At 47.4% G+C, this 27927-nt stretch overlaps 1 protein-coding gene and 1 long non-coding RNA gene across 3 annotated transcripts; one reads left to right on the top strand and one right to left on the bottom strand.

Annotated features, from left to right (window-relative positions):
• Positions 1-126: 126 nt before the first annotated feature.
• Positions 127-22897, top strand: ARHGEF33 (Rho guanine nucleotide exchange factor 33). Its single transcript, XM_041404310.1, has 15 exons — positions 127-148; positions 3389-3438; positions 8808-8972; positions 10585-10706; positions 11536-11678; positions 12621-12680; positions 13295-13510; positions 14137-14266; positions 14993-15125; positions 15875-15958; positions 16708-16791; positions 17521-17669; positions 18564-18722; positions 20397-21158; positions 22759-22897. The coding sequence occupies exons 1-15, from the start codon at positions 127-129 to the stop codon at positions 22895-22897; spliced, it is 2418 nt and encodes an 805-aa protein (XP_041260244.1).
• On the bottom strand, positions 1347-26027 carry LOC121335808. 2 transcript variants are annotated; one of them, XR_005952647.1, is made up of 8 exons: positions 25156-26027; positions 22107-22269; positions 17563-17637; positions 17188-17238; positions 15905-16091; positions 14942-15110; positions 8790-8891; positions 1347-1751 (listed from the first exon to the last, which is right to left on the bottom strand). It is a non-coding gene; the product is annotated as an uncharacterized LOC121335808 (long non-coding RNA). The 2 variants fall into 2 exon arrangements; XR_005952646.1 differs by lacking the exon at positions 1347-1751 and adding an exon at positions 7956-8201.
• Between the last annotated feature and the right edge of the window lie 1900 nt (positions 26028-27927).

Here is a 27927-nt window from a genome sequence, read left to right as displayed (position 1 = left end):
GTCAGCTGACCCACCCCAGGGCTCACATGTGGGCAGCTCTAAGCCATGGGATGTTCCCAGTGACCAGCCAGAGCCCTCCAGAGTGAGGACAGGAGTCCCTGCGAGGACGCACACCCCATAGCAGCCATGGACACAAACAAACACGAAGGTAAAGCATCCTCTTATTTCACTTCTTGCTAGTATGAAAGACAGCAAGAGAGAAACATGCTCCCATAGGAGATGTCTGCTGGCCACCAGCCAGGCCCCTGAGAGCACCTCTCAACCATGGCAGCTGTGGGCAAATGTTCAGTACTTCCAGTTCTTAGAAATATCTGGGGGTTGACATTTTTATTTCCTATTTTAGAACCATCTCCCTCTACTCTCTGGAAAATACTCCTGAGACATATGTAATGTCCAGTGTGGGAAGTCATTCCTTTTCTTGCCTCGTGCCCCATTTCTGCCTTAGGATGTAGAGAGACTTCTGACTGTCCAAAGCGGTGTTTTACGTGAGGGTGCTGTGATGAGGATCTGCTTCTCTCCCCCATGTGCTTTGTAGAGAGGGGTTCCTGTTTGTATCAGTGCCACAACACAGATATCTGCATCAATCCCAATCTTGCAAGCACCAAGAAATATCCAGGCCACATTGCTTGCATGCAATCAGTCCTTGCTAATGTTTGCTGCATTCTAGAAAGTCTGCAAAGCTCAAATCCAGAGTTTTAGTGGTTACTGACTTCTTTCAGAGGAATGTGGTACTTGCTTTCCACCCCAAACCCATAGTGTTTTGCATAGTGTTTTGCCTTGCCACCTCAGAAGCACTGTGTCCATATGGTGAGGAACTCTTGGAACTATGAGCAGGGGGAGCAGCTCTAAGGAGTGTCCACAGCTGTCAGCTCAGGAGAGAGACTGGACCACCTCTTTCCCTCTTAAAAGGTGCTTGGTGGTGCCACTATTCATGGCATAGTTATCAGAAAAGTTAATTTCTCTATTATTATTATTATTCTTCTAATTTGATGAAATTAGGTCTGTGTACCTAGGCCCTTACACTACAGCAGGCTGAAAAGGAAATTAACTCAGGGATTTTTTCCAATTAATTGTTATGCCCTCATTGGCTGCAGATGTTCACTGCAGAAACTGGGAGATCCACAAAGTCCCTTGTTTCCCACAGTGAGGAGCCTCCTCTGCTTCAGCTCTTTGCAGTGACTTTATAGAAATGATCTGTGTTTTGACTGGGTATATTCAGAGAGTGCTCATGGCAAAGGTGGAAGTAAAGTCACAGTAGCAGTGATCCTCTACCCATCAAGAGCAGTTCCTCACTTTTAGTATATCCAAGGACATTACAGAGTGATGCACAATCAAATCCACATGAAAGATCCCTACAGATCTCTGCAGGACATGGCTCAGGCCCTCTGTGTTTTGTATCAGATTGAAAGACACCCAAAGAAAATTTGAGCAGGCTCTCCTTTGCTGTGCTATGCTTCTACCTGACACCTCCAGTCCTTCACAAAGCTCTGCACTCAGTTTGCCCACCCATGTTGTAAAAAAAGCATCTCCTTGTCCTCCCAGCACCTGGTTTGTGTTGTACTGTTAATTCAGAAACATGTCCTCTTGCTCTCTTTGAGTCAGTCCTTACTATCCCACAGCAAGAGCCCAACAGAACTGGCATGGGCCTCAGTTTCCATGATTCAGGAGAGTCACTGTACACACAGCCCCAGGCATCATGAGAAACTTCCAGCCAAAGGTCAGTTCCTTATTCATGTGGTTGCAGAGAAAATCTGGAAAAAAAAAGAACCAGAAAGGCCAAAGCTGAAGATGAAAACAACCTGTAATTTAAAAGTGGGACTTGGTGCAGGCTGGCTGATGAGTTCTGACCCCAAACAGCTGGCAGTTTGGAGTCATAGTCACTTCTCCCAATCAGCCTGCTGCTTCTTGTTTTCCCTAGGAGGAAGCATGAGAGGATATTCCCCAGAGGCTCAGTGTCTGACCCAGCTACTCAGCCCCACAGCTGAGAGAGCCACTAGCACAGGCAGGAAGTGGCACATGGGCAGAGAGGAGCACACAGCCTCTCTGCCTCTCCCTTCTGCAATTCATTGGGGAATTTGCTCAAGTTCCTCTGAATCAGGACAAATCCTAGAGACCAGAACAGGGCCATTTCATAGGTGTCCTTGCTGGTAACCCACATTCCCCCTCAGGGGTAAAGAAAATCAGAATGGAGCTATGCCTTGTATAGCTCTGACTTCCAGGCTTCAACTTTCCACTGGCTGACTGTGCAGAGTCCTCCCTGCATGCTTTTCCAGCTTCTGCAGGACTGCATTTCTGTGGTCTTAAAGGCCCAGCTTGGAAAAGCATCAAGTATCTGTAGCCAGCGTGGAAAGAAGGAGCTTGGCTTCCCCTGGAGTTGGGCATGGGGTTAATGGTCATGTCTGTGACTTAACAGCAGAGATAAGTGAGGTAAATCCTTGGAGGGAAGAGAAAACCTATCTTGTGAAGTGGCATTCCCAAGGGGAGGCAATCCAGATGAGGAACAGAGCAGCATGGTGTTTTCTGGGAGTGAGATCCAGCCAGGGAGCGTGATGGAGGGAATAACACCGTGGCCATTGGACTGCAATTGCCTCAAATGGCAACAGCAGCAGAGCCAGCAGAGATTTCTGTTGGACAACTGAAGGTTTCTGCACAAGACACATGGACTACATGGCCTTAAAAAGGTCCCTTGCAACTCAAATGATTCCATGATTCTAGGATTAATGTCTCTGCAGTGTCCAAAATACTTCTGCAAAATAGATATAATCTCCTCCATCAGCTAAGTCTGTTTCAGCAATGTTAGGTTGTACAAGATCAGCTGGGATCACCATACCACAAACCCCCAGGAATGACAAAACCAATGAAAAGGTGTAATTTTGGGAGGTTAGAAAAGACATGATTACTGCTTGGATTGCATTGTGACAAAACTTCAAATATTCAGATAAGGTATTTTGCCTTTTGTGGAGGTAAAAGAAATATGTACAGATATAGCAGAGGATAAAATTGACTGTTTCAGTAGAGAAACAGATCAGTTATGCTTTAGGACAAAAAAAACACCCTGTTACCTAAGGCTGGTTCACAGAACTATACTTAACAGAGAGCAATTTAGCCTAATTGCACATACAAGCTTTCTCACTTCCTTGCATGGATCATCTCTGGCCAGACAAAGGACAGCAAATAAGGTGAATTTAACATCTGAATTTAGGTGAGTCATTCCTATTTTATAATTGCAGTTTATTTTATAAAATATGGTGTCCAGACCTCCTAAAGTGAGACTTGAGTCCTTTAAAACTGATTTGCTCCTCAAGAGGGACTTCAAAACCTCTGTTCCAGTTATTTATAGCAGCCATTATAAGTCATTTTAATTGACTGAAGTTCTTTATTCCCACAGGAGGGACTGAAAGTGTGCCTGTGAGTACCCCTGCAACACAGATTTCCCAGGTAAAGATGAGCAAAATGCCCTAAATATCTCCAAGAGTTTAAAGAGTTACTAATATATCAACAGTAGTTAAAAGCTAAATTAAGTTGAAGGAAAAATGTAGGCATTTACAAGGAACATGGCAACCAAAACGTGCACACTGCATGAATAAATATCACACATCTTGGGCCTCATCTTAAAAAGACCTTTCAGTAAAATTTCTGTGCTCACAACCAGTTGTGTTTAGACAGGTGATTTGTGAGCTCAGCTAATTAAGCAACTGACATCATTAGCGCCAACTAGAGAATGTCAATTCACTGAGCTGGGGGGAGATTTCATGACTGAGCTTTGATGAGCTTTCAGCAAACCTGATGAACTGTCCCAGGAGCAATGATCTGTTGACTGACATGGGGCAGGGGTGCCTTATGCAGCTGGGGCCCAAGTTATCCTGGCAGCCTCCCAGCTCCTCAGACCATGGGGTACTCTTGCCTGGTAATCCAGAGCAGCCAGAGTGTTGAGTCTTTCTGCATGTCTTTGTCTGGCCTCCCAGCTAGAAGCCCTGGTGATCAGTTCCTCCTGAGCTCTGTGCCTTGTCTTTGGGCTAACATTTTTGCTGCAGTTGGACACCACAGATGCTGTAAATTTGTCTGTTACCACAGCCCAAGAAGTATCCATCCTGTATGACAGTTTCAGCCTTTCCACAGTGATGTTTCCCACTCATTTCCAGTCTGCAGGAAATGTGACAGAGTTTTAAGCGCTTTAGTCCCTGGTTTGGTTCAATATGGAACCGTAATCTGAGAGAGGAAACACACCCCTGAAGTGGAAATCCAGACTATTTGAGATCTCCCTTGTCACCATTGCAGCACTAATGTCTGTAATTGCTTGCAAGTGCACCACAGCAAGTGGAGAAGGCACTGCTTTCCATGAACTATCCAGCACTTCTGTCATCTCATCCTCTTTTCCCATCCAGACAGCTCCAAGCGTCCAGCACAGTGCATCCAACATGCACGTGGGACTGTGCTGGAAACACCATGCACACATGTTGCTTTCCAGCTGACACGTGGGTACCTTAATGAATCCTTACATGTCAGTCACCAGCTGGCTCTTTCCTTCTGCTTCAGCAAAGGCCCTGAGGACAATGCAGTTGCCAAAGGGACTGCACAGATGTGGAACAAGTGCTGATGAGTACTTGCAGCTCCCTTTAAGTCATCGTTCTCTTCTCTATTTACTTTGCTCCTCTGACTGTATTCCTACCATCCTTGCCTAGGAATATATATGCTGGATATACTCCTAGAACCAGCTTCGTTGGCACTGTAAATCACTGCAGCTCTGCTGCTTTCCTGCTATGAGGCACTGCAAGCCTTCCTAATGCTTGGCTGTAGGAATGCTGCCCTTAAGTACAGGAGTTAGTAGCTGTTCTAAAGATTTGTTTCCTTGTAAAAGCATGCATCATGCAACTCAGAAGAATCAGATCCAGGGCTTGTGTCAAACACTGGACTTTGTGCCAGATTGGTTTCAAGCAGTGTCCTCAGGCAGCCCTCCTTTGAGAGACACAATGTCTATTTATTTCTTCAGACCAGCCCCAAAAGGTGTGCAGTGATGGACAGTAGATAAGCTGGGGAAGCGCCACAGACAGTACTCCTTCATGGCCACAGAAGGTTTTGCTCTTTTCAAGAATATATTTATAATAGCAGAATTGTTCTGTGCAGTATTTCTTTATCATGAGCCTGTTTTCTACTGGTTTTGACATGCTTCAGCTCAAGGTCCCAGACAGCAGGTCCTGTTCTAGTGTAAGGACTTAGGCAGCTGCCACTGGTGCAGATGCAAATGGCCATCCCTGTGGAGACAGAGACCTGGACAGCCTGGCCAGTGCTGGGGGAAACCTGTGGGGACACAGCTACTCAGAGAAGCAAGGGCTCCCTCTCATCCTTTCAGTGGCAGCCAGGACAGTGACCCAGCTCACCAAGGCTCTGCTGCCCTCTTTCCATCCCACTCCTTCCTTCCATAAACCATCCCCATCTGCTGTCCGCAACCATCTTCCTTGGACTGCCTCAAAGCCTGAACAAATCTTTAGGCTGCAAGGACCGCTGTTATCTTTTACAAATGTCTCAAATTGCTGGCACCCACCAAGAGAGAGAGGGGGGGACTCTGCAGTTTTGCTGCCTCAGCTCCAGGAAGCAGCATCAGTCCTGTGCACCCTTTGTGAACAGCATGGTTTTTCCACACAGAGCTGAAAAACATCAGGGCAGCAGGTGAAATAGGAGTCATGGGGCCCAAGAAAGACATAACTACAGACATATGGCACTGGATGCCTCACTGCTTTGCTTTGTCAGGTTTGAGGGCCATAGTCCAAAGGCAGATGGGTGCTGAAATCTGTACCTGGTACTAAATTATTTAGATGCCTAAATGCTTTTTTTGAACAGTTGTTGGACAGGTTCAAAGGACTCCCTATGACTGTGCAGATTCATTTATCCTCTAGGCATTAGTTCCATTTAAGTTATTATTTCTTAAATTCTACAACTTAAATTACATCTTTACTCCCATGAATAAGTGAGCCAGGGCAACACATTACAGTTTAACTGTTGCTGTATTACACAATCTGTCTTTTTTGGTATGTGTTGCACTTAGAAACTTTAGAGAAACACAGAGTTGGCTTGACTTTCCAGAGGGTCACAAACCTGTGAAGTACCTCTCTGGTCCTGTAGGCATAGGCCATTCCTGTGGAGACAGAGCCCTGTCACTTTGCCAAGACATGGGCAGGGCCTGATACCTCGATGGCTTCCATCTGTTTCAACAGCTTATGGGATTTAAAGGATGGTTTTCTACAGCTTGCTTTTAGAAATGAGCTCAAACTAAAATCCATAGCTACACCATGCTTGGCAAGAGTTTAAAGATAACCTGCTGTTCCTGTACCACTTCCCTTGATTTTGGATCAACTCTGCATCCAATGCAACAAGAATGTATTTTCCCTCTATGCTAACCCTGACCTGCTCAGGGTTTCAGCACTTCTTGTTCCATCATTCAAGCTCTGTGGCTGGTTGGTGTTTCTGGCTGCATCCATCCCTCAAGCAGCAACACAAGGATGCATTTCAGTGTCTGAAATAGCCACTGCAGGCTGCATGGGGCTGAGGAAGGATATATGGGGCAGGATAGATTCAGGCTGGGCTCTGGAGCACTGAGATGGATACACAAAGAAACTAAACTACCACTGTCACCACAAAAGCAAGATTGGCCAAAAGCAAATACCAAAGTAACAGGTCACTGTCTGCTCTTAGATGCAGAGGATATTTTGTCCAGGATCTAATCCTAGTCTTTCCTTATGTTGGCTGAACTCTGCTTTCATAGAGTTTCAGTGCACATGGACACCAAACTCTCTGCAGTGGTCCACTTTTGCTGATGCTTTGCAGTTTCCTACTCTGAAACCTCAAGACCAGCAATGATTCCCATCCCTATACCCTTCAAAGGATCTATGTAGCTTAGCCCCTTTCTGGAAGCATCTGAGAAGGAGATGGCCTGGCTTGTGGGCAGAAACATTTAATTTTCAGCTTATTCTCCCCAGACTATGTCCTCTCCTATCTCCAGGGCCAGCTCCAGGACTGCTCCACTGCTAGCAAGACTTGGGGCTGTGATATCTCCATCCCGAAGCAGATCTTTAAAATGGATAGCATAGGTTAGAATGGAATAGCATATTCCAGTTGGAAGGGACAAATCTAGCAAATCAACCCTTTTCACTTGGAGGGCAGTGTGTGATGCCCAGCCCTGGTGCAGGCTGGCAGACAGACTGTACCTTGGCCATGTCAGCTCAGGGGGAAAGTGTGTCAAGCACCGGTGAGCAGGGATGGGAATATTAACATTTTGCACAGTCACAGTACTTTATAATCCTTCCTCCCCCTTCTCCAGGCACATATGTTAGGATGTCTGATGATGCCACAACCATCTGGGCTGAGATATCAGAAGCAGCATGGTCACTGTCTGCCCTAAGCAGCCCCTCTAACCCTTCAGGCTACATTCACAGGTCACAGGGTGACACTGTGGCCAGGAGGGGTGGGGGAAAGTGTTCAGTGAAGGAGTCCAGAGCTCCAGCTGGCTTGAGGACTCAGGGTTGTCATCCTGCTGAAGGAAGATGTCCTCAGCCTCCTGCTCCCCCCTCTGCACTGTCCCAGTGCCTGTGGTTCCTGTCAGTCCTGCTCCTCCTACCCAGGCACTCTGGAAATGCGTGTCCAGCCAGATCAGAGCGGGGGCCGTGGGGTGAGCGCTGGGGTAGGAGCGGGGATGGCAGGCAGACATCCTCTGTAAAGACACTGCCAGTCTTGACCAGAGGAGGCTGGTGCATGCCATTGCCCCGAGGTATCGGAAGCCATCTCTGCTCCATTTGCAGGACTCAAGCGCCTGAGTTCCCGGGGTGGCTCTCTGCTTACCACCAGTGCTCCCGTTTTGGACTCAGTTTATAACCAGATGTTAGGCCGAATTTCTGTTGTAAAGGTAAAAACCTCTGTGCCGAAGCGCCTTGGGCCGCGACCTCGCTGTGGGCTTTGTGCAGGCAGGACGAGCCTCGCTCACAGCAGTGGGGGCAGAGTCCAGGGTCACCAGCCCGAGCTGCTCCCAAGAGGGCATTCCCTGCTTAGCTCTCTGCCAGCCGCTGATCCCCCCTCACTGCCCACCTCCACACCTGCCTTGTTTGCTTGCTCTGCCAGCTTGGCTTGCCCCAGTCCATCTCCTGCTTCACCCAGCTATCACTGGCTGCCTCCAGCTTAGGTGGTGAGCTCTTCCAGCAGCACCAGGGCCTCTAGGGATAGAAAATAGAGAGAGTGGGCACAGCGTCACTGTATGCCAAGGGAAAACCTCCTGTTCCCTCCCCAGCACAAGTTACAGCTGCCTCCTTCCACGGAAAGGGCCCGTGGCAAAGGACAGAGCTTCTCCACAACCCTTGGAGAGTGAGGGGTTAGACCTGTGTGGGGAGAGTACCAGCCCCATGAGCACATGTGGGAGGAGGACTTGCTCAAAACCAGACACGTTCTTGATTGCTCAGCTGCTTTGGAGATTAATAATCTGGCTGCTGTTATTGCAAACCTTCTTGGCATGTTTCAGGCTGTCCTCTCCTACTATAGGCTGACAGGCTGCAAACTGCCAGGGAGCCTGGAAAAACTCAAAAAAGTTTTTTAAAAAAGTCTGAAAAAGGGGCATATTGATTGCCCAAGACAAACACCTCCTACTCTGTACTGAGGCTGCAGCAGGGGCCAAACCTCTCCCCATGTTTCCCAGCCATGAAAGGAGGAGGAGAAAGAGGACAGCACCTTACAGGATGGGTTACACCCAGCCTTTGTGACCTTGGGGGACACAAGCACCTGAGCCTGGCAGGAGGGACTGAACCCACCTGTTTGTGTTGCTGTAGTTGCAGGCATTAGCCTCTGAGCTGAAGGCGGGTTTCACAGAAGCAATGCAGGAGCTGTCACGCATCCAGCATGGAGAGTATGCCCTGGAAGAGAAGGTCAAGAGCTGCCGCTGTGCCATGGAAGAGAAGGTGGCTGAGATGAAGAATTCCCTCAACACGTTCAAGGTAGGAGTGTGACCTGTGGGGAGGCTGCATGCATTCCGCCTGAGCTTGCCTGGCAGAGGGAAGCATTCCCCTGCCTCCATCAATGCTCCCTGTTTGCAAAGAAAATGAGTGAGCAATTGTTTTGGATACACCTGGAGTACTTCCTTTGGCCTTGGGTCTCCCCTCACTGCTCCAACTCACAAGTAACCCACACTCTGGCCTATTTAGCCTTCTGGACTGGCCATGAGGCAGTGCTGAGACTTTCCTGGGCACAAAGCAGCCCTTGCTCTGGGGCTGCACATGCCATGGGTTTATGGCCTGTTCATAGGCTACTGCTGGGCCACTGTCCCACACCTCTCCCTGGGTCAGGTCCCCTGCATTTCCTGCAGGAAGCAAAGCCACTGGGGAGCAGCAAATTAACACAAAACCCTAAAGCCTTTTGAAGTCGCATTTCCACATGGCTGGGAGGAAGTGCTGCCTGGTGTGATCTGGCTCAAGAGGATAAAGACAAAGGGCTGGAGAGACAGCCTAGCAAGAAGGCTTGATGTACACTTTAGACCAGCCAGTGTCTCCATGCAGAAACTGGATGACGAGGCAGGCAGAGGAACTCTTTTACAGTTTTTATTGCAAATTTTCCCCAGGGGGTTTTGCTGAGGCAATAGTACCTTGTGAAGATAAAGGGGGCTGCTTACTGAAAAAGCCCATTACTAACCCTGTGACAGGGAGACACATGGAACCAGGCAAAAGGAGCCCTCGGTGCCAGATGAGCAAGGAAGAGAACAAAAAGGGCAAGGGCATATCGGAGAGATCTCAGAGCAGCCAGACACAGGGTTACCCACGACATTGTCGTAGGGGAAAGGGGGATTTAAAATGCAGATACAATTATGCAAGCAACAGAAGGGGCAAAGGCTGCTCTCCCTCTGCCTCATGCCCATGTTGGCTGTTCAAACACTGAGCTCCCACTGAAGTCACGTCCTTGCTTGGGGGAAATCCTTTGGTTTATATGAAACTCTTGAGTAATTTCTCCTCTGTCCTGCTGCTCACATTCATGGAACCTGCAGGGACTTCATGCATCAGAGCTCTACATCTGAGTAAGGCTTGGCTGAAACTGCTTGAGGGAGAATGGACAGGGAGGATACAGAGGGCCTAATTTTCTTAGGAAACCAGGCTAAAAGGGCAGATCCATGGCCTGACTGGCAAAAGCTTATACGTGTGAGTGCTCGCACTGGGATCTGAACCACATGCAACATGTGAATACACATGCTGGAAAACTACAGAGGGAAATGTGCTCCCTAAGGCCCACCTCCAAATGCTGTTAAGGACAGGAGTCCTCCCAGTGCTTTCAGCTGGTGGTGGATGAAGCCCTGAGTCTCATCTCCCAGCAGTGCCTTGATCATGTGGCACCACACTGGCTTGGGTGAGTTGCCAGTAGAACTAAGGATCACCATGTTGTGCCACATTGTGCATGGCACATGTCACACATCCTGGCCTTGCACAGGAAGTGTGTCTGACTACAGAGCCACTCCCCACAGCACCCTGAAGCACCTTTTGTGCACACCAGCCAGCATTCAGAGCTGTGCCACGTAAGGCTGATGGGCACCCTGGGAATGCTGTGCTTTTGCCTGTTTCTCAGGAGGAGCTCAGCGATGCAAAGTCAATGATTGAAGAAATCAGTGCCAAGCAGGAGGAAATGCAACAGAAAATTGAGCAGCTGCAGCAAGAGAAGCGGCGGGAATCACGGAAAATGAAAGCTAAGTAAGGGCCCAAACTCCAGTCCTGAAAATGCTAATTAGCAGTGGTGTCCATTTTGTTCCTTTCTGTATAGCATAATTTCTTAATTTTTTTCCTGGCTGGACATGTGTGTCAACTCTGTTTATGACCAGAAATGCTTCAGTTCACCCCAGGCTCTTAGACACACACCCCACAGAGCAAAGACAGAAGAAAAATGCTAACAGCTCACTGTGATTCCAAGAACAAAGCAGCCCCCTGCAGCTCCCTGGAGAACCAGGGTCTGGCGGAACAGAGACCCACTAAAGCCATGCTGGGGCTGTTGAAAGTCAGAAGCCTCCACCATTCAGACAACAAGCTTCCAAGCTTGCAGGACTCAATGGGCTTCTGATGGTGCAGGCATGCTCTGCTTTCCTTTCACCAGCCTTTTCTCCTCTGAGCAGAGTCAGAGAATGTTTTCACACTGCTGGGCCACACTGATGCTGTGATGAAGCAGACAGTTGTCCAACTTGGTCCTAATTAGCCTCCTTCTGCAAACAGAGTTTTGATCATGAGTCTATACAGCTGCCTTGGTGCAAACACTGCAAATCTAGGCTAGCCCCTCAGCTAATTAAACTATTTAATTAGATGAAATATGCTCTGCAAAATAATAGATCTGAAATAACCTTCTCCTGTAGCCAGTGGAAGTTATTTCCAGAACACTGTTCATGAACTGCCAATTCCATCAAAGCCAGCTCCTTTCCTGGTCTCTGCTAGAGTCGTCCTATTTCTGACAGTGTTGACCACAAATGTAGTGTAGGAGCTTCACCTGTAGCATTCAGACTTTCCAACCACCTCGTTCTTTGTGTTTGTACAGGAGAGCACAGAAGGATGACCACGGGTCACAGACAGTGCCAACACCTCTCCAGGGCAGCCCCTTTCGATCCATCAACCTCCCAGAACCTGTGCTGATTAATGAAGATTTTACGAGTCTTTTACACAACGTGACTTATGAAAAAGGTAAGAAACAGAATAGGCAAATGCAGTGCCTTCCTCAGGAAAAAAAAATCAGAAAAAGATCACTGGGGTAACCTGGATTCAGGAAGTATTTGCTTTGCAAACATTGTCTCAACAGCCATTTCTTGCTTCCTCCAAGAAGAGGGATACAGGATCTTCATTCCTGTAGTGCCAGTGGCACAGATACAGAACTAAATGGAGGTTGATGAAGAAAACACTGTTAACTGCCAAACACTTGGAAGTTGGAATCAAGGAAAAGGAGATGGGCCAGAGCCTTTTGTTCTATAATTAAGTCTGGGGGTCTAAGCTGGTCTATCACTTTCTTGCTGTTCAGATAGGAAGATAATAAAAACATATCCATTAAAATTGTCAACAAAGGCAGAGATTAGATGAAAATCATGTGCTGTTTTCTACTCTGTTTTGCTCAGAACCTGTCAGTTGTGGCCCTCCTCTGCCCTACACTCTGAGGTGGCACATCAGCTTCTCCCTCACATCCCTCTTGCACAACCACCTTTCTCACCCACTTCTCCCACTGCTCCTTTCTTTCCAGTCTCATCCCTCTGCTCTTCAATAAGCTCCTTTCCACGCAAAATATCAGCCCTGTCTCTGTGTCAGGTCTCCATCCTCTTTGTTCTGTGTGGAGTACCTTCTACTCAACATGCACCTGCATACCAGGAGAAGCCAAGGCTGCTCACATTCCTCTGCAGTCACACAGCACTGAGCACAGCAGGGACCCCACATTATCTGTCTGCAAGGGCTACTGAAACACAGACTTGTGACAAGAGCCCAGCAGAAAAGATCCTCCTTACAGAGGAGTCCAACAGGAGTGTTTTCATAGCAAAACTGTGAAAGACTGGAGGATTTTACCCACTGACAGGGCTTGGCAGGAAGAAGCAAACTCTACAGTTGTCTTCTGTTGCTAAAGTTCCCTTTGTTCTTCAACAGTGTCTGACACCAGGATCATGCCCATGGGAGAAGGAGCTGTGAAAGTCATAGCAGGCCCAGGTAATAAAACATCAAGCACCAAAAGACAGCAGAACAATGATTCAATTAGTGTGCTTGCTTTACTGGTCTGAAGAAATGCTTTCAGGGAAGGCATTTCACAGGGATGTCTTTCTCTCTGCCCTGTGCCTCCATTTTCCTACTTGCAGCTGAGATATGAGAGCAAACCTGTGTCCCTGAAGTGTCTCTGGTGGTCAGTGCCAAGGATTTGGCAGAGAAAGCCTTTCTGCTGTTGCTTTCTCAGATTCTAAGTGCTTTTGCAGAAAGGAAGAATTGAAGCTCCCTGGTGTGACAAAGAACAGTGAGAGCACTACTTTTCCCACTTGGGAAGAGAAGGTGTTTCTGCTTCTCTAACATAGGTCTAATTTTGGATCTTATTTGGCTTGAAAATAAACACTGGAAGAGAGCAAACCTTGTTCTCCTGAAGAGCTCACCAACTGCACTTCCTTTGTAAATTAACTCTACAAGGCTTCAGCCCTTGTGAAGCACAAAGAATGCTCCAAATTCACCTTCCAGTGCTTGAAATGGATGGGAACACAGATCATCTGCTTGCTGCAGCATAACCTGTCAGAGAGATGCTGAGATGTCAGAGTCCATAGACCTGTCTGTCATTGCAGGAGCAGCCATAGAGACAGACGACAGCCTCAAGCCTTCCCTGGCAACAGAGGGACAGTCAAAAATGCATCTGCCATCAACAGTATGGAAGCAGCCCAAGGACACCAAGGACTGGGGAGATGAATACATTTCCAAAGAGCAACCAGAGAGAGGGAAAGACATGGGCCAAAGCAGATACAGCTCAGCAGACAACATAATATGTGAACCCTCTTTGGCTGGTAAGGAGTAGAAAACTCTGGCTAAAAGAGAGAGGCTCAAAGCTGGTGTGAGCTGGCTGGTGATCAGCATCCATGGAGGGAGACACACAGGCCAGTTTCTGATGCTGGGGGGAATCTCTCAGGGCCTCACACTCCAAGACCTCTGGCCTTTGTATTTGTTGGGCTGTGTGACTGACAGAATCACTCTGTACCCAGGACAGCCCTTCTCCTTTCCAAGACCTCTCAGGTTCAGAGTACTGATGGGATTGCAGCAGAGTAGTTGCTTAAGTGGGTGAAAAATACAACTGCTCATTCTGCAGGGTTTCTTCAGGATTTGAAACCCTGATATGAGTTGTTTTGCCTTTGATTGCTTGTTTTGTTATTCTTAGGAAAAATTTGTGTTCATTGGGGGAATTTCATCTGCTTTGGAGCTTTCTTAGCAAACTGAGGCACTGGTCATGGTTGGGGCATGGTGTAGCATCAGGGTGGAGTTTTACATTTTGGGTAAAGAAGACACAAAAATATGAGACACTGATACAATTTTTAAACAAGTTTCTCCTTTCATGATCACTTCATCAGTCTAACATGCAGCTGTCCTTGAGGTCAGTATTTTCTTATTTTTAAACTTAACCATTATCTTCTGGAAGCCAAAAGGCAGAACATCGCCTTGGAGCTGCTGGAGTCAGAAAGAAAGTACGTCATCAACCTTTCCCTAATCCTGAAGATCAAGGCCACGCTTCAAGGGCCAGATGTGAAAAGAAGCACCAAAGAGAGAAGGTATTTGGTGTAATGTGCTCTCTGTCTTTTGGAGAGTTTTCTTCAGTCAGTATTACTCCTGCATTATTGCCTCACAAATTTTTCTTACATCCACACAGAGATCTTTGAACACTTAGTTTATTTCTAGTTGAAAACTGGAGGCACTGGGAGATTTTTGCAGTCATTAAAGATATTTCTGCCTGTCCCTTGCATGTTGTCCACCATCTTCATTCTGATTCTGGGTGAGATCAATGTGAAGTGGCAGAAAGGCAGTAGCACATTTTGACCAGCTCTGCATCAATGGGTTGTCTTGTGAAAGGGCCTGACAAATAGGACAACACAGAAAGCTGGGGAGCTCTCCTCCAAGCTCTCAGTGGGATGGCTCAGGGCCTTGGTTCTGCATCATCAGCCACAGCAGCATTGCCTGGGTTTTTTTAGTGCTGCTAATTCTGGTCAGCTACTCAATGCATTGCAAGGAAAGCCTAAGGAGCTTTCAAAACACTTTATCAATAGCAGCTGGAGAGGGTACTTGCATGTACACAGCAGCCAAAACAGGACCCCCCTATGCAGCCAGGGCTCCAGCCACAGGAGTTAGGAACGCCTGCACTATTGTAGCAACGATAGGTGCAGTCAACATTACACGTGCAAGGCTGTGCTGACTACTCAGGAATGCCCACTTCAGCAGATTTCACTTACTAGGGATGAGGTTTTGCTCTGTGTAACCAGTCTGATTTGGTCTCCCATCAGCTTTTTCCCCAACTCTTTGCGGTTCCTGGTGCAGCAGCATGTGGATTTACTGCACGCTCTCCAGGAGAGAGTCCTGAGCTGGCCACGACAAGGCATCCTAGGAGACATCTTCCTGAAGCTGACAAATGATGAGGTATGTTAAAGACCTCTCCAGAATCTTCTGTCATGTTTCATTACGTTTTATTGAGGTGCAGGTGGACCAAGACACTCTGAACAGAGGGGCTGTGCTGTGCAGTTGTGGCCTGAAGGGCAAGGCCTTTCAGTAACCCCCTTGGAGCACAGTCCTGGGGCATGGCAGCCCCTTTGGTGCTCAGGGCTCCCACATGCCAGACCCACCTGTGGGCAAGCAGCCTCATAGCACAGCTCCATAAATTACATGAGACCCAGACCTGCTGGCAGGAGCCACATGTGAGCCTTGACAGCTTGAATGGCTGTATTTGCAGTGAGGGTGTCAAAAGAGAGGGGTTCTGATGCTCCCCTGCCCCAGTACACCTTGCTCAGAGTTCTGACAAGCAGGTGGGCAGGCAGAGGCCCACATGGTTTGTTGCACCCATTTCTATTGCCTGTGAGCAGCAAGGATGTGTAAAAATTCATCTGATACTTTATAAATTTTAAGAATCTTAGATAAGAAGAGCTTCTTACTGCCCAGCCTCTCTACCCCTCCCCACCAGCAGTAAAGCTTCACACACTGTGCTCAACAGCTGAACACATTTTATAAAACAGGATTTCCTGAGAAGTTCCAAGCTCTGAAGGAGTGAAACAGCAGCTCCGCTGCATTGGTGACCTTGCAGCAGTGATGTTGGGGAATTAACAGTCTGGCTGGCTCTGTGACCAAAAATCTCTGTTAAGTTTGTGTGTTCTTTTCTCTTTCTCTGTTGTAAGAATAATTTTCTGGATTACTACGTTGCTTACCTGAGGGACCTGCCAGAATGCATCTCTCTGATCCACGTGGTGATCCTGAAGGAGGTAAACTTCCTGCCTGCTTCCCAGCACATAATGGCAACATGCAAAGATCTCTTCCTGTTATGCCTGCCCATGATAGGACTCTCCTGCCAATCCACTTTTCTGTTTCCTGGAGGTTGCTGTGGCTGACTGGCACCTACAAAAGGCAGCGTTAACACCTTCCTCACTGTCTGAAAACCACAGCAGCTTTTGTGCTGTGCCATGAAACAATGTCTCAGATTAAACCTCCCAAAAGCTGGCCTGTGCACATGCTATCCAGACTTTTCCAGGAACTGTCTCCTGGAAATGGAGGACTCATCCAAACAGAGAGATTGAGTCCTTTATAGAGAAAAGAGTCTTCACTTTCAGCTTCAGCTATTTGGTTCTGGATTCTTGGTTTAAACTTGTAAAGTTAAATATAAAGATAGTTTAAAGTGAAATAACCTAACCCCATTTGCTTGCTTCCAAGACATTTTAATTTAGAAGTCAATCTCATTTTGTTCAATTAATTTGAGCCTAAACTAAGAGCTTCATTTTGAGCAACAGTGTCTTCTTGGGGTTTCACTGAAACTTTTAACTAGTGCACTTTCAACATGCCCCCTACTGTATTAGGCTGAGTGTCCCTAGTACATAATCCCCAACCTAAATGCCTGGTGTGCCCCTGTGAACTGTTGTAACTCCTTACAGCATAACTACTCATTAAATCACAGAACCACCTGGAAGGAGATGTTTTGTGGGTGGAAAAGACTCTTAAGTCACTTTCTCTATTTCAGGTAGAAGAAGAAATCAAGTCTGATCTCTACATTCTGTTCTTTCATATAGTCCAGCGAATCCCTGAATACCTTATTCATCTACAGGTAGGGCCCCAGGATGGAAACTGTGTTGTTGAACTCTAATCACATCAGGTGACTTTTAACTCAGAGCTGGTATTTGGGGCTGTACAGGTACAGGGTCCTGACAAACCCAGTGGATTCTTTGAAGGAAAAATAAAAAAAAAATTTAAAGGGAAAGCCAGCTAACAATAGGTAAAGTTTCATCTTTTTCACATAAGGCTTGCTTATATTTGCCAGTTTGTCCAATTGGCCTGACAGAAGCAGCTTTTGTCCCCTGGGAAGCCAAAGGCTCTGCTGTCTGCTGCTCTGGGAAAACAGGAGGCCAGAGATGGGGCACATCTGAGAGGGCTCCTAGGGCCCGACAACCTGTCCTACAGTGAGATGGCTGATAAAAAGAGTTCTGGTTCACAGAAGGCTTACCTGAATTGTACTGAAACATTTCAGACAAGGCAAATACACAGAAAGCAAGCCCTAGAAAATCAAAACATTGGTTTATTCATCCTAAGCTAAACTCACCCAGTGCATCACCCACACATCCCATGATTACATTTACAGTGGTTCCTTGTGCATTTGCACTGGACTAGTGGGAGGCAGGCCCCATCCAAGTCCCTCAGAAACTCATGGTGCCGAGCAAAGCTCCCCCAGGGCAGTGCCATGAGCACTCCAGAGCCCTAATCCATGGTTCCAGTAGTGCCTTCTCCCCAGAAAGGGTCAGGACAGCCTCCAAACAGCCTGCTCTCCTCTGTGCCTCAGAATGTCCTGAAGTTCACGGAGCAAGAGCACCCTGACTATTACCTGCTGCTGGTGTGCGTGCAGCGCCTCCGGGTTTTCATCTCACACTACAGCCTACTCTTCCAGTGCAATGAAGACCTGCTGATACAGAAGAGGAAAAAGCTGAAGAAGTAAGCACAACATCAGCTCATTCTCTCTGTCACCATGGAAGGGAGGGGTGGGGAAAGCCTGGCAAACAAGGGGTTTAGGTCCAGGCATGATCAACAGGCACATTGCTCTGTTAAAATAAAACAAAACTCTTTGCATCTGAATGCTGGAGAAGAACAACTATTGGCATTTGCCCTCCAACCTGAGGTCAGATTTGGGGTGGGCCCTTCTGCCTAACTCTGAGAGCAAAAGAAAAATCACTTCTAAATCCTTTTAAATAAAGCAGCCACATGTTTCATGGAATCATTTGATTCCTTAAGCTGGTGGCAAAGTCACTCCCCAGTGGGAAAACACACGGGGATTTAGCTCAGGCAGCTCCAGGCCCTGGTGAGGGTGAGGACTGTTTCCCTTATGGACTGAGACTCCAAAAGAATGGTGTTATCTTATTTTACTGGGGGAGGAGGTAGGAGAAATGAAAGCCTCCCATAACCTGTGTGAGCTGATCTATGACAGAAATTACCCTGAATGTAGATTCTCAAGGTGCAGTTCAGAACAATTCCTTGAAATCAAGGTTTTTTACTAAAATCAGAATCTGGTTGCCTTTGCTCTTTGTGATGACTTACCCAAGGATAGAACAAGATCAAATTTCAAGGGAAGCTTCCAAGTATGGAGGGTGGTAAAGGGCTAGTGCAAATTGCTGGGGAGGGACTGCAATCAGGAGAGGTGTTAAGAGCACCACAGAAAGCAGGATGCCCTGCTGGCTGGAGCAGACTAGGTGGAACAGGCTCTTCCTTGGGGTGGGCAGAGGTAAACAGGAATATTAAGGTCCCTTCCAGTCCTGTTTTCTGTGATTCTACATGCTCGTGCTCATTCCCTGCCTTATTTCTTAGCCCGACGATGGATTTCTCCTCCCTCAGGTCATCCCTGGTGAAGCTGTACAAAGGTCTCACCTCCCAGTGTACAAGCCAGGAGGTTTCTCCAACACCCAGTGCAGCATCAATGCGGGACAGTGGGATCCACACTGAGGAGGCCATACAGTCATTCCCAGCAGCACCTTCCTCTGGCACAACCACCCCGTAAGCCTGTTGTCCTTGTGGGCAGCTTTCAAAGTAGGCTGAAAATTCTCTCCTCACCCACACCATGCCCATGACAGCAGGCAGCTACAGGCTGTAATTTCCAAAATCACTCCCTGGGTATGGATAGAGAGATGAAGGGCTGGCTCCATCCTGCTATCCCCTACTGTGTGGTTTACAAGCAGGGGATGTTTCAGAGCTCTAGCCAGGACTGCCTGCTAAGGCAGTACATCAGGTAGGACATGAATTTGTTTAGGCCTGACAGTGGTGTGCACAATAACACTGCATTATTCACTGTCAACTTTACAAGAGCTGGGAAACAGGACAAAGGTCTCAGAGCAGGGAAAAAAAATACTTTTCCAGACAGCACATAACTGAATGATGTGATTCACTATCACAAGATACAAGTACAAAATGGGTTCAAAAAGACACAAGACTAAGACAGACAGGGCTACTGGTAACACCTGGAAATCTTCACAGAATCACAAAATATTCTGAGTTGGAAAGCACAAGAATCATTGAGTCCATCTCCTGGCCCTGCACAGAACCATCCTCAGGAGTCACATAGTGTGCCTGAGAGCTTTGTGCAAACACGTCTTGAACTCTGTCAGGCTGGTGCTGTGACCACTGTCCTGGGGAGCCTTTTCAGTGCTCAACTACCCCCTGGGTGAAGAAACTTTGCCTAATATACAACCTAAACCCCCCCTGACACATCTCCAAGCCATTCCCTCAGCCTGTCACCAGAGAGAAGAGATCAGTGCCTGCCCCTCTGCTGTCCCTCATGACAAAGCTGCAAACTGCAATGAGGTCTCCCCTCAGTCTCCTCCAGGCTGAACAGACCAAGTGCCCTCAGCCACTCCTCATATAGTTCCCCTTTGACAATTTCCAGCCTGACAGGTGCCAAATGAGATGATGATCAGAGAATCACTCTAGACTTACCTTTATTCTTATGCCAGCAATTTGTGGCTATTGTGCTTTCTTATCTTGTTTGATACTAACAAGAATTTGACTTCATCATTCCCAGTCCCCTCTGTTAGCAGTGTTGCAGATCAGTCCTAAGCCTCCTTCTCCCCACACTGCCCAAGCCAATCTCCCTCCTCTTACAGACAGATTGCTCCAGGCCTCCACCTTGGTAGCCTCAGCTGGCACCACCCCCACATTCATCCTGAGCTGAAGACTCAGCTGGAACACATGGAGGGTAGGAGCCCTCCAAGTACTCCTGACACATTGTGGGGACAGAGTCACTTTACCCAAAAGAGAAACCCAGTCCATCTGAAAAGACAACCAGACCACAGGAAAGTGAGGCACAGCTCCTACATTACAGAGAAAGAAGGAAAGTTAGAATCTAAAATGCAGATGAGCAGGAGATAGACGGAGCAGTTGGCTTTTCATCTCAGTTGCTATTCATTTCATGCTGTAGAATACAAAAGTCAGACAAAGCTACTGGCTAAGCAGCTCTGCCTGCCTCTCCAAGTTTGGTCCTCCTAACCAGCCAGGCCATTTCTGTAAGAGACACCTCTTACTGTTCTCCAAGACAGGAGAGTACCTTTTGGCCATAAAATCAACACAATAGGGCTGGGGGAATGAAGGGGTAGGGGGAATTTGTCATGCTGTCTCTGTCATCCTTTAGTATTCCACTTCTGTCTGTTTTGTTTTGTTTTGGTTTTTATTTCTAAGGCATTTGATGCCGCAGATGAAGAAACCCCAGCCGACAGTGATGGAGAACATCCAGGCTGTAAAGCCCCCTGACTGGGAGATGGAAAGCAGAAAACACGAGAGGCCAGAGAACATCCTTGCCTCCTCTCAGCTGACAGAGCAGGAACTCAAGGCCTTGACAGCCCCCTTGCAATCCATCCCAGAAATGGAGTACGAAGCGCCACCGGCTGACGCGGTGGGGAACACTGAGAGAGCCATCAGAACCTCTGTGGAACTGCTGCAGGATGCCAGGAACTTTGCACCAAGCTACGAAGAGTTTGACTACCCTGGGGAGGTTTTCACCATGCCAGGCCCCTACGAAGATGACACCTTCCAAAACCTTGCTCTCTTTGAGAACTGCTCCCCGGCCTCTTCCGAGTCTAGCTTGGATATTTGCTTCCTTAGGCCTGTGAACTTCACCTCAGAACCGGAGAGGACAGACCATGCCTTGCAGCCACTGCCTAAGAGCTGCACTCCCGTGAGCAGCAGCACCTACAAGCGTGAGATGTTCCACAGCAAAGGGAAGCAGCTGAGCAGGTCCCTGAAGGAGCTGCCGCGGAGCGCAGAGGGCGTGAGCACCAGACTCTACAGCACACGGAGCAGCAGTGGGAGCCGTCTGCAGCAGAAGCAGGACAGGAATGTTCAGCCTCACATGATCTCAGCCTCATCTCGAAGCTCCCAAAGGAGCTACTTCCCCCCACAGAGAGGAGCGGGTGAAAAACCGAGCTTTTTGGAAGTAAGGAGGCTTAAATAGGAGGAGGAAAAAAAAAAAGGCACATGGTGGTGCAGCAGAGGAGAAAGATCTGATATACAGTTAAGAGTAGAACACGCCAAAACAGCTTTCAAACCCACTCATTCCAAGACCTCAACTGCATGTACATGCCCAAGGGAGGGACAAGACAGCTCGTTTTCACACACATCTTCCCCAGGGATAAGCATGGGTTGAGATGCACAGCTGGCTGAGCTAGAACACCTTTGAGACAAGGTAGCCTCTTGTGTGTCTCCACTGTCACTGAGCTTCCCCCCCAGGTGAATGTTCTGAGCAGGTCACAAAGTTTACACAAAGCTGTTCAAAATTAGTGCTGTGGTTGGCACCCAGGTAAAGAGGTGCCTTTCCACCTGCTGTGAGGAGTGCTGGGTAAGTGCTGGATAAGTCATGCCAGTGTAAACCAGCATGACTTGGCCAAGCTCAGCCCATTTACACCAGCAGGGATCTGGTCCGTAGGTTTTGTTTCACCTGTATTTGTTGCCTGGATTGTACAGACCTATGCCAAACTCTGTGTGAGAACAGTCAGAGCCCAGCAACCGTGTCCCTCAGAGAGGACATGGCAAACGGCACTGTAATCCTTCAGGGACACCAGGTCCTGCAGGAGCAATGTTTCTGTAGTTTGCAGTGACTGTTCAGAGTCAGCTTTGGGCTGTCACAGCCAAGGAAGTAGAGGCCAAGGAAGCAGAAGCCAAGGGTGCTCTGAGGTGCTTAGACAGGAGACTGTAGATGCAAATGATGATGGGAGATAGATTCCAACAGCCTGACTGAAAAGGCAGCAAGGAAACTTCAAAAGAAAAGAAAAAAAAGCCTAGCGAGTGAAGAAGGTGGTAGATGGTTGAACAGGGGAGATGAAGCAGAGGAAGAAGAGCCACAGGGACACAGGCACCCCAGAGAAAGGGGCTGATGAGCTCTTTGGCACTCACCTGCACAGAACTAGGGCCCAAAGCTGGGTGCAGATGTGGAGCTTGTCCAGAACTGCAGGAGATGTTCTCTCCCACAGTGCAAAGGAAATCACCATGGCAGTGGTGGCAGAACTGGAGTGAAGGGTCTTGTCCAGAGTCTTGCTGAGAGGAGCTTGGCACTCTCCTGAAAGAGGGACAGATCTTTCAGTGGCACATTTACCACAATGTGTGCGTGCTAATGAAGCCCCACAGACATAAAACTGTGCAGCAGCAGAGACAGTAGAAGAATCTTTCACACCTTACCACAGCTCCAAAGCCTGATGCCTCCCTGCCCTAGGGGAGAAAGGAGAGGGTGGGAAGTTCTTCCAACTGCCCAAGCTGGCTTGCTCCCTCACTGGCAAAAGAAGCTAATGAGCTCCCCCTAAACAAAAAGCTTAGCAAGAAAGGCTCCAGTTCCCTCTAACAATGCTTATCCTTCTATTCCTCTGTCACTGCCTCAGCCCTAGAGCCAGCAACAAGCTCTCTGCAGAGGTACCAGTGTTGCTTCCCAGCCTTGTCAGCACCTCCTCACCCACCAGGTCCCTCCTAGCACAGAGAGAGAGAAATAGAAAGAGAGATCAGGGAACAAGAATGTGAGGTTGCAAATGCTGGTTAAATTGTCTTTTCCCTTTTAGGAGCTCCATGCAGAAGACAACACCAGGTTCTGCCAGAAGGATGACAATGAGCAAACATCCTTCAGCGACCACAACCCGCGGCACGAGCCCAAGGGGGGGTTCCGGAGCTCCTTCCGCAAGCTCTTCAAAAAGAAATAAGCAGCCCCAGGAAAGGCAGGCCACAGCCAAAGCACAGCAGTGCTTCCCCAGGTCCCCGAGGGTGGAGACAGACAGCAAGGCCCCAGGATCCCCCTGACTAACACAGAGGGTGGAGGGTGGGGGAGAGGAGACTCTCACAACTGCCTTACAAATGCATCCTGCTCTTTCTAGCACAGGGCAGGGCCAGGCTTTGGGTTGCAGTGGAGCTCATCCAGCAGGTCCAATAAGCACAGGAACTTGCTAGCTTTCATCTCTGACTGAACTTCCCTCAGTTTTGGAAAGCTTTGGCCAAACCCTAATATCTTCTCCTCCCCTCCATCCCCCAAAACTGCTTGATTTGCCATACATCTTTGCTCTTCCAAACTCAAGGCAGGTCTTGTTTGGCCTCTACCACAACAGAAAGGTTACCTTTGCAGCCCGGGCCAGAAGTCTAAAATTCTCTTCTTTCCTGTACTTTCCAAAAACCCACCATCAAAGATGCATTCCAGGAGGCCAGCTTGCATTACAGGTGGTTTGAGAAGGTCTAAGAAGCATCAGCTGAAGCACCTGAGTGTTGCACTGCCTAATCAGCTACATCCTTTCTTTTGGACTTCCATCACTCACCAAAATCCTATTTCACCTTTTATGTGAATGCTGTTTTCCTGAATTGTGTCCTGCTATAGGAATCACTGCTTCTGCTCTCAGAATCGCCCGTGTCTCCAGGCAGGTGATGCAGGCTGGGCCCAGGGCCTGCCACAAGAGACTCTTCTCCACCTTATCCCCAGTGTGGATCAGTGCAGACACTGGTAGTGCCAAACTGTTCTGGCTCCTGGTCTGTAACACACCTGGAATACACTTTGCTAACTCTTTGGCCTGACACCCTCACGAGCCTCATCACGTGCAGCTTTGGAAAGGTTCTTCCAGCTCAAAATCAAGGCACTAGGGCAGGAAAGTTGATGGTGCACCATGTTCAGAGCCATAGCCCTCCTTCTTGTGCAAGGACAGATCAACGAGGCCACGCAGAGGCCACCCTCCTCACAGCACCTGGATGTGACAAACCCTCAGTAACTGATCTCTGCAGAAGAGTGAGAAGCTCTGCTGTGATACCTGTGTCACAGCCGGCAGCGAGAGCACACTGGCTCAGTGGGTTACCAGTGCAGTACTGGTGAGCTCTGGTGTCACCTGAAGCTGGGACCTTCTGAGGGCAGTTTCAAGAGCAACTGTGATTTTATCACCTTGTCTGTCTAAAGGACAGCTTCACCATAAAAAGTTGTGAACTGTCTCCATGGGGCCAATAGCAATGCCTTGGGGGAAATACTGTGAGACTGGGGGCTTGGGAGTCCCCGCATCAGTGCAGAGGTGGTTGGTTTTGGGGCCAAGAGAAGAGCACCCACCATGCTGCACAGCTCTCCTGGCCATGGCAGCAGGACAGGGGAGCCCAGAGCAGGTGTCCATGGCCAATATCTGCTGCAGATGCAGGGCCCAGAGCTCTCCAGTGTTGATTGACCTGCACCTACCACCTGCTTTTCCTCCTCTGCTAGAGGCAGAGGGGTGTGTGTGAAAAGGGCTATCCAGACAGACAAAACCCATCCTTTACTGCAATCAAGGTTTTCCCAACATTTCAAGAATGTGACCAAGCAAAATCCCAAAGATTAAAATGTTTTAGCTGGTCCCTGTCCCATAGATTTTAATAAAACAAATACCCACTTCTCCTCCTTACAAAAGAAAGTAAAAAGCAAAGAAGTACCATACTTTCCTCCCCTAGCTATTGAAAACTATTCTGTGAATATTTTTTTTTTTTTTAATGTAAGGCTTTTAATGGAAAAAAAAAATCCCCTTCCATCTCCTTCCCTTTCTCTCATACCCTCATAAAATTACATATTCCGTGTCCCTTTCCAGTCAGGACTCCTTCATGCTGACTAGCCACTGAATCACAAAGACTGTTCCTGGGACTTGGCAGCTTTTAGTCAGATTGTGCAGGGCCAGGATAGAAATTATGTAGGAAGAGCCAGATACTTGTAACTGAAGCATCAGCAAAGCCTGTTCGTTCTGCACAGCAATCAGCCACAGACAGAACAGTTTGTTTGTCCATGGAACCAGAGCTGTATCATTATGGACAAGTGTCCATTGTAATGCACTAATCCTGTCAAGGGCTCTGATTCTTGTGGTTTTGGTCTCATGTATGTAATGACACTTTAATCCGTCACAAAACAAATCTGCTTTTCATATTTGCCAAGCAAAAAACCAGGACAGAAACAGGACAAAGGAAAAAACCCTACCTGCTAACATCTGGATGAGGAAATCCTTCCAAAGTGGCAGACTCTTGCTTGTAAAATGCATGTGGATTTCAGCTTCTATTTCAGTGATTTAAGGTACCGTCAGAACTGATGGTTATTTCTTTTTGATTCTCTGAATTCTTACTTCCAGGCCTATACTTACCACTTGAGATGTCCTTGTACCTGCTCAGAATCTGCAAATGTAAATAGTATGAATGAATGATGCTCAGCACCACACACACACAACCTGTCACAGGGTCCAATTCAAATCCATCTTTAGTGTACATGTGTGCTCTGGATTATTTTTCTTCCTTTGCCAAATAAATGTTGCCTTTAAATAATGCTGTTGTCTCTTGCACTGAATCAGCCAGCAGGTTGTATCCATTAAAAGAAGAAACAGGTGCTTCTCTGATCCCTTTCTGAGGCAACATTACTTACACAATCCTGTATCCCTACAAGTCCAGCCATGCAAGCAGACTGTTCCCTACACAAAGTTCTAAGGCTCTTATTCAGAACCCAGCTGATTCACTCTGAAGGCTTCTGGTCAAGATCCTGATGATGGTGTAGCTCACTGTGACAGATCTTCATCTCCTTAAGACTCTTCCAGACCACACCTCTCCACAGCTAAACTCCCTGTTTAAGTCAGCCATCCTAGACTCTAAACAAAAAAAGGCTTACTCCGAAACAGATGCAACAAATTTGTCCAAAGCAATTCCAATAACATGTGCCCTTGATCACCTACCTTTGGTTACCTTCTTTTAAAAAATATTACAGATGTTCTGCAAATTTGGCAGCTAAATTGTCATGCACCTGGCAAAACGGTTTTTATTTTATTTTTCCCTTTCAACTTTTCAGCCACCCAGTACAGGATTTCACACTTTCTGGCTAGAAAGTAAGAAAAAAACCCTTACTCTTTACTTCATTTCCCTCATAATGCACTATTTTCCACTGAACACAAAAGGTAAATTTGCTCTCAGTGGGCAGAAAAATGCATTTAAAGGTGGGTTTTTTTTTAATGGAAAATAAGAATGGGATTTACAAAATAAGTCAAGAGCATTTTTGTCTTTACACCTGTATTAGGCCACAGGTTTGTCTCCCAAAGAAAGACTTCACCAATGCACTGTATGGATTTAGAAATGGTAATTCAACTATCTTTTCAAAGAAGCACAATAATCTACTATGTTCAACAGTGGTACCTCCAGTGATATCACTGGAAAAATCTAATTTAAAACACACACGAAAGAAAATTACTAAATAATCCCACAATGTCACTCTGAAACTTGAAGGATCTATAATCCAGTGTATTAGCAAGCTCTGAGACAGGCCTCTCCCTCCCTGATTTAAGAGAGGCATATTAGAGCAGCAGGTTAGCCCACACTGGAAATGGCTTCTTGAGGATGGAGCACTCCAGTACTTCCATGGTATCAGCCCTGAAAGAGGACAATACTCCCCATTAGCAGCCAAGTTTGCTGCAGGGGCTGCTGAATGCCATGACAGTAACGTGTCACCATGGGGTCACCAGGCAGCACAACAGCAACTTCCCACACAGCAGCAGGACAGAAGCAAATGTTCAGCACCTGCAAAATCACCACAGAATCATGGAACAATCTGGGTTGGAAAAGAACTTTTAAAAGACCATCTAGCCCAACCCCCTGTCATGAGCAGGGACATCTTCACCTAGAGCTGGCTGCTGATAGCTCTTCCAGCCTGACCCTGAATGTTGCCAGGGATGGGGCATCTTCCACCTCTGGGCTACCTGTTCCCGTGGTTCACCACACCCATTACAAAAAACTTCTTCCTTATACTTTGTGTAAATCTACCCTCCTTTAGTTTAAAGCCATTACTCTTGTCCTACTGCAAGAGGCCCTGCCAAAAAAAGGTCCCCAACTTTCTTATAAACCTATGAGTTCTGCTACATAACCCTGCCTACAGTTTGTAGCGGTTTTGGCTGCCTTTTAGCCATGTATCAGCTCTCTACAGCAGTACAGCAAAACTCTCCAGGCCTCCACACGAGCACATTTCCTTGTCCAGGCCACACCTGAGCAAATCAGGGTCATTTACCAAGGAGGCAGAGAGCATTATTAAAACAATTTAATTTTCTATGTTTAAAGTATTGTCACTAATGCAAACATGATCCAAGTAAGAAGCCATTCCAGATCAGAAATTATTAACACACAGCTGCCATGACACAAACCAGTGGCTTAGCAGTCATATTCAACTCCTAAATGCTACAGGTTTGATTCTGACCCTGTCCTTCCCGTTTGCAGCTCAGTCAACACCAGGATTTGTGCACTGAGACTGACCCCTGAGCTCCAAAGAATGTTGACTTTAGGTTCTTCCATGGTGACCACTGTCACCTGTTGCCCAAGTATCTCACCAGGAAAACACTTTTATCCTCCACCACAAAGAGGGAACAGTATTCCCCACTCCACAAAGGAAAGCAGAAACCTACTGACATTTAAGAAATCTGCTGATTAGCAGGAGCCATGCAAGGTCCCTCCTGACTGAGCACCCTGACCACTGGGTGGCCTGCTCTGCCTTGGCTGCACAACAGCACAGACAAAAATGTGCTGAAGAAGAAATACAGATCAGAAAGTCTCAATTTATGGAGTTTTCCTGCTAACCCACTGAGGAGCTAATAATTTAGTAACATTGCCAACAGTATGCTCATCATGCTGCTTTTATCCAAAGAATCCATAACCTAAACTACACCTCCTGTGGCTTGACAGTTTTTATAAAGCTCCCATATAATGCTGTCCTCTGAAGCCATGGTTT

Source organism: Onychostruthus taczanowskii, unplaced genomic scaffold (assembly GCF_017590055.1).
Source record: "Onychostruthus taczanowskii isolate IOZ18803 unplaced genomic scaffold, ASM1759005v1 scaffold21, whole genome shotgun sequence".
Lineage (NCBI taxonomy): Eukaryota > Metazoa > Chordata > Aves > Passeriformes > Passeridae > Onychostruthus > Onychostruthus taczanowskii.
Note: the sequence above shows the minus strand (reverse complement) of the source record. Positions and strands in the feature narration are given on the sequence as shown.